The following is a 23,719-nucleotide window of genomic DNA, read 5'->3' as shown; positions in this document are numbered from 1 at the left end:
AGCATATCAATTAAAGCTTCAGACCGTTTTATGGCACTTTTTGTCTTTCTGTCTAGCAACAACCTACCTCTAGCAAGCTACGTATAGGACTGAAACGTTAGCTATAATTTTGCTTCTATTTATAGCTTCGCGTGCTTCCAACAGCTTCGCTTTTGCATCGATTGACCAATCAGAACGCTGCTTTCCCTTCGATATATCGCTTACTCCTTCAAAACCTTCGACTATGGCAGGGAAATCCGGTATGCCGGAGATTTTTTGCAGACAAAATAGGACAGTGCTAGCTATTAATCAACATTTCAATGATATACAATTAAAAATACATGGCTATGAACATTCAAATCAATACGTAGAAATATTTCCTATTAAATCGTGACATAATATTAATAATTGATACGAAATTGACTGAGCTGTAATTATTCAAAACCTGACCACATTTCTACGTGTGTTTTTCTTGAGTTTCTAATTTGCACCCCTATATAGAAAACAAAAATGTGTTCCACATTAAAAGAACCGAATAGAATTGTAAAATAACGAATTGGACCTGAGTTCAAGAACTAAATTTAGAACCAAGAACAGAAGTTCTGCTGTCATTGACGACTGCTCCACCTGACGATTGAAGTACAAATGAGAGCACGACCTGAGGTTTGGCACCACGCTAAAGATCTGCTCTCATTATTGACGACCACTGCTCCCGACGATTGAAGTCCAAATGAAAGCACGACCTAAGCGTTTGAGGCTTTATACCACGCAAAAGGTCTGCTTTCATTGACGACTGCTCCACCCGACGACTGAAGTCCAAATGAGAGTTGCGACCTGAGCGTTTGAGGTTTTTAACCACGCAGAAGGTGCACTCTCCGAAGCTGCTAGTCCCACGACGTCTGCTTGCATCCAACGCACAAGAAGAAATTATCGAATTTCGACCACGGTTCCTCTCTTATACGCAGTCAGTTGAAGATATGTGCCTGACTACCTCAAAATCGTCGTCCTTGCGCGAAAAAGCCAAGCAAAGGTAAAGAGTTTTTCGCGTTGTTTTCAAAATTTGAGAAGTTAATATTTGAGTTGTTTGTGGTTATCTCACACTGTTCAAAATATTATCCTAAATTCCTGATCATATTTTTGATGAAATGGTGAAAGAATTATGTTGCTGCCTTTAATACAAGTCGAGATATTCACGATTAAGTTCTGCCCATTCTTCCATATGGCTAATTTTGAAAAGGCACCCCATAGTAAAGTAAGTCGTATTCACGACAAAACTTCTACCTTGAAATTGTTGTCTATCTCCGTTGCACTGCCGTGTAGATCCTCGTTGCTCTAGATGTTCTTGTTGGATGCTGATTGTTGGATGTGATGCTACTGCTACCTGACATCCAGCACCACTCGATTTCCGATTTACTTTTGTCTTCGCCAGCTGCAACCAGCGCAGGTCACCGGTGTATACCTGCGTGTTGTATGGCAGTGGAAAGACCGAGTTGTCTTGTCTCCTTCTTCCTTGTGCTCCGCACCGATATGCTTCTGCACCGAAGTGCCTTCCCACTCTCCTGCTTCTGTGTGCCTTTGCACTCTTCTTCTTCAATGTGCCTTTGCACTCTCCTGCTCAGCACTTGTGGTTGTATATTGTGGCCTGGGTAGAGCTTGGGAAACGCCCTTTGTTGTTTCCTTCACCAGCTTGGCCCAGCACTAGGGCTCTCTTATGCAGCACGATTTTACGTTTTAACGGCTGCTGCCAACAGGTCTCTACCTGTAGTTCAACCGTTGTCGTATTTAACGCGTGTAAACTAACCAGCGTTATTAAACTGTACGCTTCTATACACAACCTTCTCGGTTGAACGGCTATTACTGAATGAGCAACTTATCGTTACGATGGCTAAATTTCATGAATTCAAATTCCGCATCCGCCATATTTGCAAGGTTTAGTTCCCAGTAACTATTTTTAGTTTTCAGATTTTAAAGCCAGTTGAGAATAGATTTGCATCAAATGATAAGGCCACGGCTGTGACTGAAGCATTTTTGGAGGCTAAGGAGAAATCGTGGTATAAAAGTAGTGGAGAAATGGTAGTACACCGTTGGAATAATTGTATTGCTCTTGAAGGAGAAAACATTTATGAATAAAAACGTAATTTGGAAAATTATGTATGATTTTCTTTGTAAGATCAGGCACTTTTTGACGTCGTTCTACTCTCATAGGAAAGTGCAAATAACTTTAGTGGAATTCAAATAGCCGATTCCGGTGTGATAATGGAATTTAGAAAAACGAGCGTCTGTTTCCCATGTTAGGGACGGCTCAAAACAGCGTCGAACCTGGAGCGAGTAGCACGGGGTCTCATTAGCTCTAACTCTTTAACGGGCTAAATATCGCATCCTGATACAGATTTACTAACGCAAAACCTAGTAAAGCGAAATATCGATTCTATCACATCAATCGGCTATCGTCAAGGTAGTCTTTGTTTGGGGTCGTTGTGATAGAAAGTCTTTTTTAGCAAACATATTTTGTGTATAATTCATTGAGAATGAGAATTTACATTTAAGCTAACCTCACTTTATCGCGAATTCCCAACAATCGTAATTATTACTGCTATTATTTTACTGTAAATATCCTTGTAACAGATCGGCTGAAAAGTTCGTATCGTTTCTATGAGAGGGCGCCACTAGAATTAAATCCATACCATTTTCAGTTAGTACCAACCTTCAAAAGATACGTGTATAGATTTGACAGCTGTCTGATTATTAGTTTGTGAGATATTGCATTTTGAGTGAAGCTACTTTTGTTATTGTGAAAGAAATGGAAAAAAAGGAATTTCGTGTGTTGATGAAACAATGCTTTTGGATGAAAAAAAGTGCCGCCGATACCAAAAAATGGCTTGATTAGTGTTATCCAGACTCTGCGCCGGGCGAAGCAACAATTCGTAAGTGGTTTGCAAAATTTCGTACTGGTCATATGAGCACCGAAGACGATGAACGCAGTGGACTTCCAAAAGAGGCTGTAACCGATGAAAACGTGAAAAAAATCCACAAAATGATTTTCAATGACCGTAAAGTGAAGTTGATCGAGATAGCTGACACCCTAAAGATATCAAAGGAACGTGTTGGACTTATTATTCGTAAGTAATATTTGGATATGAGAAAGCTTTGTGCAAAATGGGTGCCGCGTGAGCTCACAATCGATCAAAAACAACAACGAATTGAAGATTCTGAGCAGTGTTTGGAGCTGTTATATCGAAATAAAACCGATTTTTTTCGTCGATATATAACAATGGACGAAACATGGCTCCATCACTTCACTCCGGAGTCCAATCGACAGTCAGCTGAGTGGACTGCACGCGATGAACCGAACCCAAAGCGTGGAAAGACCCATTAATCGGCCGTAAGGTTATGGCGTCTGTATTTTGGGATTCGCATGGTATAATTTTCATCGATTACCTTGAAAAGGGAAAAACCATCAACAGTGACTATTATAAACGCTCTCTAACGTTTGAAGGACGAAATTTCAAAAAAACGGCCTCATTTGAAGAAGAAAAAAGTTTTGTTTCATCAAGACAATGCACCGTGTCACAAGTCGATGATAACCATGCTGAAATTGAACGAATTGGGCTTCGAATTGCTCCCTCATCCACCGTATTCTCCAGATTTGGCCCCCAGTGACTTTTTCCTGTTCTCAGACCTCAAGAGAATGCTCGCTGGTAAAAAATTTAGAAGCAATGAAGAGGTAATCGCTGAAACTGAGGCCTATTTTGAGGCAAAGGACAAATCGTACTACAAAAATGGTATCGAAAAGTTGGAAGATCGCTATAATCGCTGTATCGCCTCTGATGGCAATTATGTTGAATAATAAAAACGAATTTTGGCAAAAAAATGTGTGTTTCTATTAAACGATACGAACTTTTCAGCCGAACTGTTAATCCAAATGTTATAATACTAATATGCCTAAATATCTTCAAGTAACACTCCGCAACAATCTTTTTTTCAAGTCTCGTTTAAATGCTTATGTTGAACTGCTAATACCACCTCGCGGTTTAACTATAAGTTTATTCTTCTTGCAGAACAGATACAGATCTCGCAACTGCTTTTGACAAATTCAATCACCCTGAAAAAAGGGCCAAAATGGACAGATTGTGCTTCGGTTCCAGTATTCTTCAGTGGATTCAATCGTATCTCTAAAAATCCATCAGCTGGTGGTCAAGTGTTCGATGATAGTGTCTCTGAGGAGTCCTTTGCCTTTTCTGATACCCCACAAGGTAGTCATCTTGGTTCTCTGATTCTTGTCCTGTATTTCAATGGTCCTAAAATTCCATTTGAAATGTCCGCGACTGTCAGCTTGGATAATTCTTCGGAATGGGTCGTGATTCTCCGAATGACATGGAATATTGGCAAGTGTTCGATTATTACGTTCACCCGAAGAATTTGCGATTCAACTATTATTTTCGAGGATCAGAGATCGAAAAAGTCGCATGTGACAAGGATCTTGGAGTTTTTTTTTTGCTGATAAATAACTAAATTACAAGCGAAATTTTTCAAAAATTAACTTTTTTTCGTTTTTATAGAAAATGCAATAAATGAAGCCCTTATAATTGTAATTTTGTGTTGATTTTATTTTATTAGTCAAAGTGAATTTTTGATTATTTTTTCGTATGGAGACGCGTGATAAAAAAAGCTACAAAACGGTTATTTGCCCATCAAATAAAAATAATAGTTGTTTCAAACTGAGATATCGTAGATTCAAACGAAATATTTTCCTTTTTAACTAGAATATGACTACTCTAAACAAATGTTGGTTGTTTCAAACAAACTTTGGTTGAAGCAAACCACACTTGTTACTGTCAACTTCGTATCATTGTTATTTGAACCAGAGCTAATAAAAGTCATTTTCATTGACTCAAAATAGACGAAAATGACGAGAAATTACTGTCACTCTCAGCTTCGCTTGCAAACTATGAGAACGAAATCCATGTCCAGCGGGACAGTAGTTTCAAAATTGTGTTCTTCCTTTCATTTGCTCTTTCAGTCATTTGCGGGTTTCAGTGAAAATCCCATAGTATGCAGTTTCGATATTCAACCGAAGCTTTGAGAATCGAAAATGATATAAAAAGGTTTCACAATGACTTTTACCTGTTACTGCTCGAATTTGTATTAGTTTTGGTTTCCAAAGAGGGTCTGGGCTGTAATAACTTCGATTTGTCATATTTTAGTCCCTCTTTATAGCCAAGCGTCACACATTTTCAATACATCGATGAAGGAATGAGAATTAAAATTCTCACGTCTTCCTGAAGACGTCATAGAGGAAAGAGTGACGTTGGCAATTATACTCTCTCATTTTTTCGATGAGAAACGAAAATGCTTCGTCTCTCTTCGTTTGTTCTGGTGTCGGTCATTTACGAATGTGATAGTAAAATATTGAAAATGAGGCTGTTGGATTGGATTGTGCTAATTTTTATTTATTTTTTTTGCAAGTTATGGTGAAACCTAACTTTTCGTTCTGGCTTCCTTCTTATTCTAATGTTCAGAGCGAATCCTAGACCTCATACCAACCAAACCACGCTCCAAATCACGAGACATCTATGGAAGAAAGTAATGAGTAGTCGTCCTTCCGAGAAGTGAGTTTTCCAATTATTCACAATGCAATGGGGATGGCCAGCAATGGTTGTTATTATGCACACCCTTGTTCAACATAACTCAAAATTGAGTGACACTCCACTCAAATTCATAATAAGTGCACGTACTCTACACTTGAGTTACTATCTATCTACTCATTTTTGAGTTAAGAGACGAAGCTTTCAAAATTTGAGTATTTTCTACACAAAATATGGAAAAATATTTTTTTCATAATTTGAATACTCACTCAAACTTGAGTTCCTTGTATTCAAAGTAAAAAACATTCTTATTGGTAAATGTTTATATACAAAGTCATTCCTCTCTCTTTTAAATGGAAAGCCCAGAAAAGTGATTCAAACCGTTTCATTTTGACCGGTTTGGAGTCGAAATTGAACGATGTCGATATTCTTATGTTGTACTTCTCACTTAGCATAATTGAAACCACAAAATTTCTATGAAAACATCTATGATTGATGATTTATGGTTTCAATAACCAGATCTAGAAACGGCAATGAAAAAACGACGTATTCTTGCATCCTTAAATTCGATAAGAATATTCCGATAAAGAAAACGCGCTGAACTGCTAGAAGTATTTTTTTCACTCAAATGTTTGAAAACTCAACGCTTACTCTATTGTATGAATAAATGCGAGAGAACTCATGGCCTGAGCAAATTTTACTCAAATTATGACATATTGTTCCAGTTTATGAATTTGAGTTATCGCAACTCAAACCATGAGTTATGTTCAAAGAGCGTACAGTTCCGATATACAGTTCGAGTTGGAATGGTATCAATTCCCAATGCTATTTCCTAAGCAGAAAACATGATGATAAAAATACCGCAATACCCATAAATAACCATATTATCATATCAAATGAATGACATTTCATACAAATGAATGCAGTTCATAAGACGCAATTCTCTCATTTCGCAAAATTTGCTGGGGATTCTGAAGTTTTTGACAATCCAAGTAGGCGAATTCAGCGACTAGCATATTTCACTAATGCAACGAAAAGCATTTCATTTATTCTTTTTTTCTTACAATCACTTACAGGTTCCCCTTTCCCGGCAGCTGGTGGATTACTGCAACCTCAGCCTCTGAACGCCATCAACAATAATACCCTGTTGGGTAATGGAACAACCTCGATGAATACCGGTAAATCAGCGACACCGGCCTTAGGCACTACGTGGAAAAACGCCGGTAGCATCAACATCGACCTGGACAATCTGCTCGGCAATGCCAAAGGGAAGCATGGTACCGGCGCACCTTCCATGAACCAGTTGAAAAGCATAAACTCCAGTCCGGTTCATCAACCGATGACGAATCACCCACCGCAGCAGCAAGCTGCCTTTGGAGCATTCCCAAGCCAACCAAATCATCCCAACGTTACCGGTTTTATAGGTCAAGCCAATTTGTTCAACACGACCCAGACCGTCAATAACAACAACAACAACAACAACCTGAACATGCGTCAGCAAACGACTGCCGGGGGAGCCACGGGAGGAGGACTAAATTTCAATGCGTTTCAATGATCTACGGCGGTGAACGCCGGTCAGCACGGTGTGGCCGCGTTCTAGAGTAGGTTTGATCATTCCTTTGAAGTCCGAAAGCTCTAAAGCTTCTTTCTGTTTCACACCGTCCCTCTCCCCTCCTCAGAAAGAAAATTTCTCACTACATTTCCGTTCGGCCCAGGTTGCCAAATTGAAACTTAAACAACTTAAACATTGTGGGGCCTACTGTCACTGTGATGCTTTGTTCCTGTGTTCGATTGTTTCTATTAGGGGAACGAAATTCTACACTGACGAGGCCACCGCGCGATGTCCGTTCATTCCTTCACAAGACACACTGCAAATGTAACTGATTGAAACGATCGGGATTGTTGTTAATACTTATTGCAATGTAAATAACTGTTAGGAAAAGAAAACATTGACTTCTAAACTTTGCTGGGGGAATTTGAAGAAAACAATAATAAAGTAGCGACATTATATTATTATTATCATTACGGAGACGTTCGCCAACCGTAACAGCAATCAGTATTTAAATCTGTCAACAGTCGTCGAACCGTTCTCCAGCATGCCCAAGGCAAACAATTCCTATAACATATACTAAACAGTACATAGTAGTGATTTTGAAGTTAGATTCTGTTTCTTCGAGTGATGAACCGTGTCCAAACGTTAGTGTTTTTTATTGTACCCATTAGCAAAAGTGGTGTTCCATTTACCTCTTGTGTCTGTGTGTGTGAATTAGAGAACAGTGTAGTGTCTCGTTTTGTTTGGTCGTTCAAGAGGAAAAACAAGTTAAACCAAACACTAGAACAGTAACCTATATTTGTAATTGAAAACCGGTGGTGGCATGTGCAAAACAGGTTACTTTTTTAATGAGAGCAGATATGTTCTTCGGTGTGGAAAATGTAGCGGAACAACTGAGAGTGGAACGGTCCGGTTTGGCTTAGTTTGTTTTAGTTGTTTGAAAATTTTCTTAGAGGTTATGAACTTGAAACATCTAAAACAAAAACAATAATTACCAGATCCAACAACTTCTAAATTTTGGTAAGTTTGAGAGGTAAAGAGCTTTTACCCCCTAATTTATGCTAGGTGCACAGAACCAATTTCATTTGATTTTACGTTTCGTCTTAGACTCATCAGTGCGTAGCAGTTTATGTTGAACTGCTACCTCCGACCTGACGGTTCAACATAAACCGCTAGGCAGACGTAAAGTTAATGCTATTTGCAAAACACTTCTTTGATATTACACCTAAGTGTAATATCAAAACCGACGTCCCGAACGAAACAAGTTTCGGCTTACTAGCCGTACAGATTTTGGTAAGTTTGAGAGGTAAAGAGCTTTTACCCCCTAATTTATGCTAGGTGCACAGAACCAATTTCATTTGATTTTACGTTTCGTCTTAGACTCATCAGTGCGTAGCAGTTTATGTTGAACTGCTACCTCCGACCTGACGGTTCAACATAAACCGCTAGGCAGACGTAAAGTTAATGCTATTTGCAAAACACTTCTTTGATATTACACCTAAGTGTAATATCAAAACCGACGTCCCGAACGAAACAAGTTTCGGCTTACTAGCCGTACAGATTTTGGTAAGTTTGAGAGGTAAAGAGCTTTTACCCCCTAATTTATGCTAGGTGCACAGAACCAATTTCATTTGATTTTACGTTTCGTCTTAGACTCATCAGTGCGTAGCAGTTTATGTTGAACTGCTACCTCCGACCTGACGGTTCAACATAAACCGCTAGGCAGACGTAAAGTTAATGCTATTTGCAAAACACTTCTTTGATATTACACCTAAGTGTAATATCAAAACCGACGTCCCGAACGAAACAAGTTTCGGCTTACTAGCCGTACAGATTTTGGTAAGTTTGAGAGGTAAAGAGCTTTTACCCCCTAATTTATGCTAGGTGCACAGAACCAATTTCATTTGATTTTACGTTTCGTCTTAGACTCATCAGTGCGTAGCAGTTTATGTTGAACTGCTACCTCCGACCTGACGGTTCAACATAAACCGCTAGGCAGACGTAAAGTTAATGCTATTTGCAAAACACTTCTTTGATATTACACCTAAGTGTAATATCAAAACCGACGTCCCGAACGAAACAAGTTTCGGCTTACTAGCCGTACAGATTTTGGTAAGTTTGAGAGGTAAAGAGCTTTTACCCCCTAATTTATGCTAGGTGCACAGAACCAATTTCATTTGATTTTACGTTTCGTCTTAGACTCATCAGTGCGTAGCAGTTTATGTTGAACTGCTACCTCCGACCTGACGGTTCAACATAAACCGCTAGGCAGACGTAAAGTTAATGCTATTTGCAAAACACTTCTTTGATATTACACCTAAGTGTAATATCAAAACCGACGTCCCGAACGAAACAAGTTTCGGCTTACTAGCCGTACAGATTTTGGTAAGTTTGAGAGGTAAAGAGCTTTTACCCCCTAATTTATGCTAGGTGCACAGAACCAATTTCATTTGATTTTACGTTTCGTCTTAGACTCATCAGTGCGTAGCAGTTTATGTTGAACTGCTACCTCCGACCTGACGGTTCAACATAAACCGCTAGGCAGACGTAAAGTTAATGCTATTTGCAAAACACTTCTTTGATATTACACCTAAGTGTAATATCAAAACCGACGTCCCGAACGAAACAAGTTTCGGCTTACTAGCCGTACAGATTTTGGTAAGTTTGAGAGGTAAAGAGCTTTTACCCCCTAATTTATGCTAGAACGAAACTTGTTTCGTTCGGGACGTCGGTTTTGATATTACACTTAGGTGTAATATCAAAGAAGTGTTTTGCAAATAGCATTAACTTTACGTCTGCCTAGCGGTTTATGTTGAACCGTCAGGTCGGAGGTAGCAGTTCAACATAAACTGCTACGCACTGATGAGTCTAAGACGAAACGTAAAATCAAATGAAATTGGTTCTGTGCACCTAGCATAAATTAGGGGGTAAAAGCTCTTTACCTCTCAAACTTACCAAAATCTGTACGGCTAGTAAGCCGAAACTTGTTTCGTTCGGGACGTCGGTTTTGATATTACACTTAGGTGTAATATCAAAGAAGTGTTTTGCAAATAGCATTAACTTTACGTCTGCCTAGCGGTTTATGTTGAACCGTCAGGTCGGAGGTAGCAGTTCAACATAAACTGCTACGCACTGATGAGTCTAAGACGAAACGTAAAATCAAATGAAATTGGTTCTGTGCACCTAGCATAAATTAGGGGGTAAAAGCTCTTTACCTCTCAAACTTACCAAAATCTGTACGGCTAGTAAGCCGAAACTTGTTTCGTTCGGGACGTCGGTTTTGATATTACACTTAGGTGTAATATCAAAGAAGTGTTTTGCAAATAGCATTAACTTTACGTCTGCCTAGCGGTTTATGTTTAACCGTCAGGTCGGAGGTAGCAGTTCAACATAAACTGCTACGCACTGATGAGTCTAAGACGAAACGTAAAATCAAATGAAATTGGTTCTGTGCACCTAGCATAAATTAGGGGGTAAAAGCTCTTTACCTCTCAAACTTACCAAAATCTGTACGGCTAGTAAGCCGAAACTTGTTTCGTTCGGGACGTCGGTTTTGATATTACACTTAGGTGTAATATCAAAGAAGTGTTTTGCAAATAGCATTAACTTTACGTCTGCCTAGCGGTTTATGTTGAACCGTCAGGTCGGAGGTAGCAGTTCAACATAAACTGCTACGCACTGATGAGTCTAAGACGAAACGTAAAATCAAATGAAATTGGTTCTGTGCACCTAGCATAAATTAGGGGGTAAAAGCTCTTTACCTCTCAAACTTACCAAAATCTGTACGGCTAGTAAGCCGAAACTTGTTTCGTTCGGGACGTCGGTTTTGATATTACACTTAGGTGTAATATCAAAGAAGTGTTTTTCAAATAGCATTAACTTTACGTCTGCCTAGCGGTTTATGTTGAACCGTCAGGTCGGAGGTAGCAGTTCAACATAAACTGCTACGCACTGATGAGTCTAAGACGAAACGTAAAATCAAATGAAATTGGTTCTGTGCACCTAGCATAAATTAGGGGGTAAAAGCTCTTTACCTCTCAAACTTACCAAAATCTGTACGGCTAGTAAGCCGAAACTTGTTTCGTTCGGGACGTCGGTTTTGATATTACACTTAGGTGTAATATCAAAGAAGTGTTTTGCAAATAGCATTAACTTTACGTCTGCCTAGCGGTTTATGTTGAACCGTCAGGTCGGAGGTAGCAGTTCAACATAAACTGCTACGCACTGATGAGTCTAAGACGAAACGTAAAATCAAATGAAATTGGTTCTGTGCACCTAGCATAAATTAGGGGGTAAAAGCTCTTTACCTCTCAAACTTACCAAAATCTGTACGGCTAGTAAGCCGAAACTTGTTTCGTTCGGGACGTCGGTTTTGATATTACACTTAGGTGTAATATCAAAGAAGTGTTTTGCAAATAGCATTAACTTTACGTCTGCCTAGCGGTTTATGTTGAACCGTCAGGTCGGAGGTAGCAGTTCAACATAAACTGCTACGCACTGATGAGTCTAAGACGAAACGTAAAATCAAATGAACTTCTAAATTGATGTGACTATGAACAGCCAGTCTATCATCATCGTCTCCGTTAGGGAGAGCCGGTAACCCAACATAGCCGCTCAGATTGATAACAAGCGAAATCAGATACTGTTCACTATTGATTTTTCCTGTAATTGGCATCATCGATTCAAATCGATGCGTGTAAATATTTCCAAACAGTAGATGCAATAGAATTTCTAATCGACACAGCATTTACTGAGCTGAAAGTGTTCAAAACCTGACCACTTATATATCTATTTGATTATTGAATTTCTAATTTTTACCTCTAGCACATCATTTAAATTTTTTTTTTGAACTCCTGCATGTTCCCAGCTGCCTTACCAGTCTTCTTCAAGACTCTTCACGATTGCCCAGTAACGTTTGATGGGTCGAAGCTGAGGGCAATTTGGTGAGTGGTTTTGGCATAGTGAGCCTACGCTAAATCCGGCCAAAACAGTGTAGGTGTACTATGCTTCTTATATAAAGGCAGCAATCTCTTCTGGAGACACTCAGATCGATAGATTTCTGCATTTATAGTTCCGGTAGTGTAAAAAAAGGTTGACTTCAAACCACAGGAACATATTGCTTGCCATACCAGTACCTTTCGACCGAATTTATGCACTTGAATCGAACTGTCCGCATCGCTCACATCCTTCCCAACGACGACAGTAAAGTATTGTGGAAGGGTTTTTGAGTCCTCCTTTACATCTGAGTCTCATCGTCCATCAAAATGCATGCATCCGGACACTGCAAAAGACACGAATACAATTTTCGGGCCCTTGTTGCTGCTCGCTTCTTCTGTTCTACATTTTGTTTCGAGATTTTCTGCTTTTTGTAGGTCTTCAGGTGATTTCGCTTCTTGATACGCTAGATCATTTCGAGACTTTTTTGGCCAAATCACGTATTGACATTGATTTGTTCTTCATGATTAGAGATACCACTTTCTGGTTCAGTTTCGAGTTGGAAGAACCGGGTTTTCTGCCTCTTCCTGGTAGCTCATCCAAAGAATAGTGTTCTCCAAGCTTAAAGATGGTTTTAACACTGGCATGATGAATTCCAAGCCGCTTCACCAATTTTCGCATAGTGATACCCTTCTCACTTAGCCATGTGTCCAGAACCATAATTTTCACTTCCTTTTCAATATGCGACATTTTGAAAACGCAGAATTTCAACCGCACAAACAAGTGAACAAACGAAAGCTGTCAGCCAAACGCATAGCATGCTATGATCTGAGCATGAAAAAAACCATCACAAATACATGCGAACAACACAAATGTATGTGGATAGCTTATTTTCGATACACTCCTTGGGCTTCACATTCAGCAAATGGTTTCTTCATTTGAGTTGAATGAGCATCGTTGTCATCGAACTGTGAATCGGTGCATTGTCTTAGTGAAGTAGAAGGTTTTTCATCGAAATATGAGACTTTTTCTTGATTTTTGCATTCAAACGATCTAACAACGCTATGTGATTTTTTCTTCTTGCTCAAGATAGTCGATAAAGATGATACCATGTGCATCCCAAAATACTGAAGTCATAATCCTACCGGCTGTAATCCACTCAGATGATGCTCGTTTCGATTCCATAGTGAAGTTATGGATCCATGTTTCTTTTTTCTGATTAAATTAATTGTAAACATGGCAAAACATTGCTCTGAATCATCAACACGTTGTTGTTTTTGATCGGCTGTGAGTGAACGCGACACCCACTTTGAAAAGAACTTCCTCGTTGTCAAATTTTCATGCATAATTGTAAACAAACTGCCCTCTCACATCTCTACGGCCTCGGCTACCTCACGCAATTTCAATGTATGATTAGATATAACCAAAGATTCGAGATACAGAATGCAAAATTTCGCATTCGAACGAAATCAGGGGTGTTTATCTCTAAATAATTGTCAATCAGAATTCTCTTCGCTAAAACATTAAAGAGAGAATGCTTTTCTTTTTCTTTCTCATGTATCAAAAAATTTCTTCTTGAACTTGGCGGGAATCACAAATTAGGAAGATTTACGACTGCATTTTTTTTTTTTTTCGAGAAATTAGGTGACCGGAACACAGCTGCTCGACTCGTTGAGAAGAGAAGACAGTTTTGTGAAGAGAAATACATTTTTACATTTCCTTCTATTCAAGAAAATTGTAAAGAATTTCTTCTGCTACCGGAATTCGGCTGCAGTTTTAAGAAGTTTGTATCTCTTTTTGTTTCAACATTTACACAACGATTTGAAAGTTTAGAGTGTCGATTCATGGGAAAAAAATTTGAATTTTCACGAAATTTACCGTCGAACCGCGATTTTATTAAAGATTAAATTCATTTATACCCAAACATTTCAGTTCCATGCATCTTTGCACATTTATAGACTAAAAGTAATTTTGAAATTTGTGACGCTACGACCAAGATAATATTTTTCTTTGATTATTACCGACAGATGCATTTGTTTAATAATTAGTGAGACAGACACAGTCGTACTGGAGGTAATATTCTGGTGATTTTGTAAATATGGCAAAAATACAAACCGCCTGCATCCAGTATTACTGAACTAGTTCTCTCTTCAGCAGAAGGAAGCGCGATAAATTCTGCAATAGTTAGCCACAGAAATGGAAGAAATTAGATATTTCGGTTCTTCTAAGAACCTAGAATCGACCACGAAGAACTTATTTTATTTTATTTTTTCGTTAGTGCCGCCTTATTGACAAAAAAAGCAAAGCCTTGGTATTGACTTTCTGTTTGAACAGACTTCCCAGCCGTTTTATATAGCGTACAGAACCGTTGCATGGCTATCGTAGTACCAGCCTACAGATCCTTATTTACTGTAAACGTAAAGTGACACAACATTTAATAAGAGCCTTTTGATTTAGCTAGCATCATTAGTTTTATCATTTTCACCGCATGCAGTTCTGCAGCCGGGAAATTTTATTGCCTTGCGTTTGCCAGATACCAACGAGATGACCAGTTGGGGGACAGGTTTCTAACGACTTTCGATGGAGGACGCTAACAAAAACAATTTGGAGGAAGGAACGAAAAAAGAGTGTAAAAGTTTATTTTAATCTCTGATCAAGGAGTTTGATTTCCAGATATCAATCGACACCATGAAGTTTCAAACCTCATTACCACGTATTCCAGGAAGCAGAAGTCGTAAAAGTAAAGATTGTTTATACCTAAATTTCCCAAAAAAAAGCTTTTCTAGCGGATTCTTTGTCCGCGCACACTGTTTTCATCTCACGAATGAGTGACACATTTAACATCATAACTGAAAACCGTTTTCGCTCCTAGTTGACTGGGAAAAGTTTGTAACTTTTTCAAGTTTTTTTCCAACTATTCGGATTCGGAAATTTTCCAAAATTCAGATATTTATTGAAGTTCATCAACCGATTCCGAGCAAAAAAAAAAACAAACCACCGGCCAACCCCAAACGGAACACCGTTCTAGCATTTACATCTTTTGAGCAACCCTATTTGCATTAAACTACGACCACAGAAAGCAAGCAAGGAAACGGACACGTTGAAAACAAAGTCAAATCAGACATTTGATGTAAAGATACTGTAAATAGTATACCCGATAGTCCTAATTATGTACTGTAGTAAAAGCGGCAGCAGCGCGTATTTGGTGGTGGTGGTAGAAACAAATACAAATAATAATACCCCTAAGTCCCATACAAACGAACCGCCAATGTTTGGTTCACAGCCTGAACAAGTAAGCCTAGCAAATTACTCCCTTTCGTTGCGATAGTTTGAATATGTGGAAGGAGATCGTTTCTGGCAACGCTTTATGCTAGTTGCTACGGCGCAAAACAAGTTTGTTTGTTTATGTTTTCCGTTGTTGTATTGCAACAAATTCAAAGATACACTCCAGCTAATCGATGAATGAAGAATTGCGATATTTTTTGGCAGTGATGGGACTTTATTTCATAGACGGGCCTTGGTGTGGAACATGGGTACGATTCGTATACGTACCACGGAAACAGCGATTAGCGCTCTACACGATAATATTAAAGTTAAAAGAGAAACAAATGCAAGCTGTGTATGCGTTTTCCCAATAGTCACTCATCTATGCGTGACCCAGACAAATTGATTATAGCCCGAACGGTGGCAGACACAGCAGTTTTTCTCTCACGATGGATAAACTTATTAATTGAATTATTTCCTATTAGTATTATGACGTAAAGGTTCCCCGCATTTAGCAGATGTTGGAAAAATTCCTACTCCTCTGACGGGAGTGATTTGCAATGAGAAAAACGGATGGCTACCATAACGATTCGGTGAACAGTGCCGAGACATTCTAACATATAATACTGAGCAATTTCCGAAAAGCCAAGGAGCAAATTTCTGAAAAGCCAAGGAGGACAAAAAATAAAATCAGATATGAAATAACCATATCTCATACACAACAACATAGTTCAAGTTTATTTTTCACTACAATAAACAGTAACTATGGTGAATTTGTTCTTACCCTTCAGTGTTGCTAGTTTTATAGAAAACTCGTTAAAGTACATTGTCACTCTGACAGTGTATCATGACAGTGTACCGCACGATGCAAAATGTGTCCTTGAAAATTTGTCGAAGTATTCCGTATTATAATTTGTATTTGGTAGAAATCTATTTGCAAATTAGCATAAACAATAGAAGTGGAAAAAATGCACGTTGACGATGGAATGGAATCCATGTCTCCCGCATGAGTAGTAAATCACTGTCCATATTTTATATTGTTTTTTTTTAATATGATATCAAGCAAGGCTTCCATTTTTGTGTTATATTTTTGTTTATACATTTGTCTTTATTACCGTAGTTGAAATAACATATCTTTTTTTTTTGTTAATATAATACACTTTAATTTATATGATTCCCTCCTGAATTTGAATCGTACTGCTAACATTAAAAAAAATCTTAGAAAACAGGCTGCGAGAAGACACAGGACAGGATAGAGTATATTTTTGTGTTGTTTTCGCTTGGAACCGAACCTAAACTAGCTCCGACCCTAACTGCTGTCAAATGTAATGTAAACTGGGTTGGGTTCAACCTTTCAGCGGGAAACGCCCTTAGAACAATTTCCTTCGGTTCGAAAAATCACTATAATATGAAATATAAAAGGGCTGTCCTTTATCATACGATAAGAATTTGTTTCCTTTCAAATTTAATGCACACAGCGAAAACTGGAATTGTGCTGACTGTGCGGTAAAATCCAAGTACTTTCTGCGTATCGAACATTACTATGTTAAAAACTGAAAATCCTTTCTTCGAATGATGGACAATTCAAATGATAAATTTAGAAAACCAAAAAAAAAATAAAAACAACAACAAACAAGTGCAAACTGCAACAATAAACAAGCTACGTCAAAACAAACAGGTTATTTGAGACCATAAGAAAAGTTTATCTGAATCAAAATGATCAAAGTAGGCGCACGAAAATAGTCACGTGCAAAAAAAGTCACCGAAAAGCAAATCAAACAGTCGAAGAAAAAGTAACAACAAAATATTTACGTTTCCATTTTTATATCCTGTTGTTATTGGAAGTATTATAAATTTTCGTATTCATAGAATGAAATAAGAGAAACACATATCGTCGAATGCAGCGTTGAGCCTCCTCGTTTTGTTCGTTTAAGTTTTGAGGAAAAAAACCTCTATCAAAGTGAATGTCAGTCGGCAAAAACGGTCAACTGGTTTTCGTTTGTTTTTATTGATAAATCAGAAATTATTTAATTGTTCTGTCGACTACAGGAGTCGTAAATGTGATGCGAAGGCATGTCTACACACGAGTTGCAATATTACACAAGATAACAATTTGGCTATTCGTTAGGAGAAGAGAAAAAAACCTATTGATTTTTATATCCGTACGCATGTGCAACGTTATACATATTGACTTTATTAGAATAACTTTAAATAATAATAATAATAATTAAAAAAAAAATCAAACACTCGTTCTGTCTTGTAGTGTGCTCTTTGTTTGCTGCCGCGGATATTATTATGTTTTCGGTTGTCCTGCAGTTGGGATATTATATTTTACAACTCCTTTGGAAGAGAATGATCCAAAATATAGAATAAGTGAGAGTGGTATGCAAGGAAAAGTTATAAAAAAAAACAGTAGACCTAAGGCAGAACGGCGAATGAACGAGTCACAACAGAGCAAGCGGTCTATTTGTTGACAAATAAAACAATCGATTAACGAAAATGTACTTTCTTATCTAGAAAAGTAGAACAAAAGAAAATTTCCTTAGGGGTGTCGGAATATCGATTGACCAGTAACCCTAATAATCGGTTGAAATTTAATCGATTATTTTGAAAACAATCATAAAACAAAAAAGATCACAGTAGGCGTGCGCGTCGGGAGTGAAAATTTTTCGCTCCCGTCAAACTTTTTTCGTGGAAAATTGTTTCCGTCGGTTATTGAGATATCGAAAAGAAAAGTGAAATCCAATCGTGCCAAATCTGCACGGTCTTTGGTTTTTGTGGTGTTTCGCAGGTTTACCGCGCATAAACGGGTCGAAAAGCGAAATACAGCAATTCAGCAAATACGCAATGCCTGGAACAAGTGTCCGTAGGCAGAGTTATATACTTACCTGGAATCACAGCAAAGTGAAAAAGTCCGCTATTCCGTACACAACGCAAGAATCCATTTCGGTCTGCAACATCCGACTGCGCATGGTGCTGGAACTCAGCGGCGAAACTGTGATAAGGGCTGATCCGCATATCGAACGCTTGCATCGTGGGACCGAAAAGCTGATTAAGTACAATCCATAAGCACTACCATACAGCATGTTGGATACCGGTGAGATCTTTTCATTATGTTTTACTCTTGTGTGTAAAAACGATATATATTTAAACTCGAGGTTTGAATAGATAATAGATTGGAAATATTCCCAGACTACTATCTCCCAACTCCGCGACACCTATGAAAGAGAATGGTGAGTTGTCGTCCTTCCGGAAAGTAGGTGAACATCAGATATTTTCACAGAAGTATGATAGAAAACAATTGAATCGTTGAATTTTCGTTTTTCTTTACAAGATTTTCATAGCAAGGCCAGATCTACTCTCTATTAATTGAAGTTCACATAAGTGTTCGCTCGCCATAACGCGCCAGTGATCACTTGGGTGTATTTAGGCGAGAACACGTGAGAGCGGTTCATGCGCAGAGATTGAGGTTCTCTCGCACCAGCTTCTTTCAACACAAGCACACACCGAATGTATCCGCAGAGTGGGAATGAAACTTTTAGGCAAGGCACAAATCTCCTAATATCAAGGGGAACGTGCCATTTGAGCCGATTTGTTCTGACACACTGGTGTATTACTCTAGTGAAATGCCACCACTGTTTCTAAGCACTAAACTTATAGCGAATAGTTTGAAAATTATAATCGATTGTCGAATAATCGAGAGATTAAAAAATCGGACATCCCTAAATATCCTCCTTTATGAATAATCATAGTTTATCGTGCAGTCCATTGTTGATAAGTTTGATACCAACTGAGAAAGCGTTTAGATTTTGTTGGACGTTGAGCGTTTGATGAACGTCAAACTTTTTTGTTGTTATTTTACCTACAAAAACATGCTTAATCCACCTAGCAGTGACCTAGTTTTTTGCATGAATATTCTTCGGCGTTTTAGTTCTCATGACATTATTTTAATGACCGTCGTTTTAAGCGGCAGTTTGAAATTTTAATCACTCATTATCCTGTAATGAAAACGTGTGACAATTGATGAGATGTCGAAGTAAGTTCCACTTTAAAGTTTTTCGTCATTATTTACAGTACTTCCAGAGCCGGTATTCAGGAACCAGCATAACCCAAGCCAATTTCGTGTGGCCATGAATTAATATGACGAACAAATTTCAATAAATTTGAGTCAAACTTTGAAGATTTTTTGGATTGTACACAGTCGTTTTAGTGCTTAGAAACAATTGTATGTTACAAGATAAAAATCGTGTTTCACGTTGCTCCCAAGCATTGCTTTGTTATACAGCGCTCAAAATTCCTACTGCTGGAATAGGGGGAAAAGTCGCTTACACAAAAATATCGATATCTCCGTTAAAAATGGACGGATTTTAACAATAGCTTGTTGAATAGCTATTATCGTCCGGAATATAAGTCTGAAAACGTCTGAAAAACACACGCACACACAAACACACACACACACACACACACACACACACACAATTTTTTGCACCCCGTAAAATTGTTCATTTGAACCACACTACGAGAAAACACATTTCCTTTCCTATCGTTCATCCGGTGAAGACGTGCGAAATTCTTTGTCACCCCCGTTTCTGGGACGATCTCGAGTCTCTAAGAGAGGCTACGGACACTCCTCCTTGAATCTCCTGTTCAATATTGCGAAATATCTTCTGGGAAAGCCTAAAACTTCTTGGTCTTGATGACGTCGTTGATATTGCTGCACGTGTTACTTTGAGATAGTGATGGAAACATACATCGGACATTCGGAGTATTTTCCCAGGAAATCTTGCATTCAGATTCGACATTCATCATTACGGTTTTCGGTAGTTCTAGATTAGGAAAGAAAAAAAAACGGTGAGCCCGCTACAATTCCATGTATAAAATTTCTTGAATATTTTATTTTACCATTTCAGCAAATGGGATATCATTCATATTCGGTCACAAGTTTCTTGGTTTCACATCAGATCATTTCTGTGGCTGTGGTGTTCGTTTATTCAAAAAACGGGGAAGCAAAAATGCTTCCCCTTCCCGTTGGACCGTGTTCCTCAGTGCCTCCCGATAAATCCACCATTCCACACTTCACCACTTGACTAGTATCGTAATTTTATTAATCATTATTTCAAACCTGCTTCCTGTCTTTAAGTGGTAATATGTTTGCTTTTAGAATCATTTTTTTTTTCAAGTGTTCATTTGGTTATCAATCAGAGTAATATCAATTTTAGATTAGTTTTTTTGTTTGTTTGTTTGTTTTGCAGATCCATTAATAAACGGATATAACGAAGAAACAGTCAAACGTGCTTCAAAGCATAATCAAGCATTTTGGCTACTTTTTGGAAATTGAATTAAATTTAATAGACTGAATTGAAATCTTGTTAGCCATCTAGGGTTCTGGGATTGTTTCCGCGGCCAAAAGTCAAAAGTTTAGTTACTGTTTACGTATGTTGTATATAAATATTCACAGCATTTTACCATATTTTCCGACTTACGTGTAGTAGTTTTATCTTTATCTCGTAGATATACGTGTATAGTTTGGTTGTTGTTTCATGTATATAACTTACAAGCTAAAAATTGTTTGGCGTTTGACCAGTTTTTCCCCCGGTAAATATACTTAGTTACACATCACCTGGTATTTGAGGTTCAATCTAAAAAAGAAAAGCCTTTGTTTCGTCGTCTCTGGGTTTTCAAGCTGACGAGCAAAGCGAACAACCAGAGAAGATCGTTGGTATCAATTACAACACATGGTTTATCCTGTTAAACTTGAGTATTTCGACGCCTGCGACATGCTTCCGTTTTTTTCCTCGTATATTTGCACTTACCTACCATTATTAGCTTAGAACTAGTTTGGAAAACGAACTGCCAGAGCAAAGAGTGAGAGAGAGACAAAATTCTAGTAGAAGATCTCTTCGTCATCATCATCCTGTCTCATGGGAACCATGGTCGTATTCCGAACCTCGACAATTCCACCGCAAAGTTCATCACCATTCAATGACCGTCTGCCTAGACTGCCACCGGTTGACGGTTGTTGCACGACCTTCGGTACACAGTAGGCAGCCATTTCGGCCGGATTGGAGCTCGTAACCATGGTGTTGCTTTCGCAGTCATCGCTGTAGGAATCGCTGAACGTGTCATTGAACGGTGGCGGTGCGGGGCTTATGTCATTCAAACTTATTGCATCCCCTTCGGAAGAAGAATTATGGCTCAAATTCAACGATTGGTTCCGCTGGTGGTGATGATGGTGATGCGGTGGAGGTTGTCCCGGTGACGAGAAGGAATGTTGATGCTGAAGCGACGCTGACTTGGGTGGAATCGGTGGTGGAGGTGAATGAGGAGCTCCGGAACCATTCGCCATCGTCAGTTTGCTCATCGACGTGTTGATGGTGTTCATTTTTAGATCCTGGCTGTTCATCATCTGGTTGTAAGCTTCCGGATTGGAATTGGTTTTCTGGTGACCACGCGGTGTTGTTGCACCGTTTCCGTTCAAAGAAATGTTGTACTCTTCAGTCGGTACAGCCGAAACCGACATCGGCTGGTGATAATGATGGAGGTTATTCGCTGTGGAAACCTGCTGGGTACCGTTATTGAGATTGTTCAGTTCTTGCGAACTCGTTGAGATCCCCGAATCTCGATTGAATATTCCGATGTCGTATTGACCTTTCAATTCACTAGAACTTCTTGGACTACCGTAGCTTTGGTTCATACTTTCGTTGAGAGAAATTTCATACAAGGAATACTTTTTTGATCGCGGACGAGCAGGTGCCGAGCCCTGCTGCTGCTGTTGTTGTTCTACGAACTCAGTGAATGGCATTGGATTGGAGCTACGCTTATCCGGAGTGTGACCCCGCGGAGGAAGTGGTGGCGCTGAAGGAGACGAGGTAAGTGAATCTCTCGGGGGAACCTGAGGAGCCGGAATGGGAGACGATGTCATGGCCGTCATTGGAACGATCCCCGATAAGGACAGTGTTTTCCTACTGAGGTAAGTGTAGGTCTCGTCGTGATCCTCAAAAAAATAATTCTGAGAATTTCCGGATGCTGTCATGCCACCCGACGCCGACGGGTTCGAGTGGACGTTTGCGATCGGAAGCGGTGGAAGCGGTTTAGTTGGAATGTTAATGTTAGTCTTCCATTCGGCGGTACTTTTCTCCAGCTCTAGGAACGCCTCCGAAAGACGATTGTGCAGTGGAAGAACTTCGTCCGAAGCCAGGCTCCGGTGTAGTTCCAACGCTTGGCGTAAGATTTGCATCTGCTCAAAAATCAACCGTTTCAACCGCTGCACGTAAATACTCTGATCGCGACCTTCGGGAGATTTCGAAAAGCGCTCGGTAAAGAACGCATCCTGATACTTGTTGAAACCTCCGTTCACGTTGGCATCCACCGATCCCTGCAGACGCATCGTAAAGGGGTTCAAATTTCGCTTCGGTTCCAACCGATACTGGACGATGAGATCGGACAGTTCCTTGTTCACGTTGGCCACCGTTTCGCAGGCGAACTCGACCGGTGTCAACTCATGGATGGAGCTGCGAAATGGGGGAAAAAATGATAAATTTATTAACTACTATTGACTTACTCTTGAAATTGCAACCATAGCAAAAGCATGGCTTACTACGCATGACACGTTTAAATCACATTGAAATGATATGGATAAAAATACTCACGCATTTGTCACTTCGAACCAACGTAGGATACCCGGAAGTGGCTGAGCAGTATCGTAGATCGTCCGTTCGATCCAGAGCGATTTGAATTCATTCTCCTTATCGACAACACCCTTGTGGACGGGACGGTCGTACTGGAACTTTGTAACATCGTTAACCTGCGAATAAAATGACCCCAAAAAATCAGAACTATTCCGACTGACTCAATAATCAGCGAACGCACCTCGTAGTATTTGGAAATCTTCTCCGGAACGGTAACTTTGGCACTTTTCAAATGACTGGGATCGGAAATAGGACGCACGTTGACCACGTGGAAGCGCTGTTCCGGTGAATTGAGGATGGAACTATCCGGCGGGTAGTGTTTCTTGTCTAGAATCTGAGCCGCCGGAAACTCAATCTGAAGCCTCTGGATGAACGCACCAATTCGCTCGTACTCCAGTCCACGGTAGATAAATTGTTTGTTCTATCAAGAGCCGGAAACATTTCAAATGATCGTTTTGAATCTAAATATGCACAATGAAACCATACCCTAACAAACGAAGGGAATCCAGTCCCGTAATAACCAACGCGAAAGTACTCCGGTTCCGGTCGCAACTGGGTCAAAATATTCTGGAAAAACTTGGCCTCCTGGATCAGCACGTCACTTAACCGATTATAATCGAACCTTTTTCGTTCGTAAAACATGGCCAACTCCTTGCATAGTGGAATTCCCTTCTCCCAACATTTTCCCTTGTCGAAGTAGTTTATGATCTGTCAGA

The 23,719-nt window shown here is 39.3% G+C and overlaps 1 protein-coding gene across 4 annotated transcripts in view; it reads right to left on the bottom strand.

Annotated features, from left to right (window-relative positions):
* Positions 1 to 20,181: 20,181 nt before the first annotated feature.
* The window catches only part of LOC131432179 (dedicator of cytokinesis protein 3), a 91,798-nt gene continuing 88,260 nt past the window's right edge, over positions 20,182 to 23,719 (bottom strand). For all 4 annotated transcript variants that reach the window (XM_058598319.1, XM_058598301.1, XM_058598310.1 and 1 more), the window contains 4 exons: positions 23,490 to 23,711; positions 23,185 to 23,424; positions 22,965 to 23,119; positions 20,182 to 22,826 (listed from right to left, as the gene is read on the bottom strand). In XM_058598319.1, the coding sequence (XP_058454302.1) occupies positions 21,200 to 22,826; positions 22,965 to 23,119; positions 23,185 to 23,424; positions 23,490 to 23,711 (2,244 nt within the window). In that variant the 3' untranslated portion in view covers positions 20,182 to 21,199. The remainder of the gene's footprint in view (positions 22,827 to 22,964; positions 23,120 to 23,184; positions 23,425 to 23,489; positions 23,712 to 23,719) is intronic.

The sequence above is a fragment of the Malaya genurostris genome, chromosome 1, assembly GCF_030247185.1.
Source record: "Malaya genurostris strain Urasoe2022 chromosome 1, Malgen_1.1, whole genome shotgun sequence".
In the NCBI taxonomy this organism is placed as follows: Eukaryota; Metazoa; Arthropoda; class Insecta; order Diptera; family Culicidae; genus Malaya; species Malaya genurostris.
The sequence above is the reverse complement of the archived record's forward strand: the minus strand, read 5'-3'. Positions and strand labels throughout refer to the sequence as shown.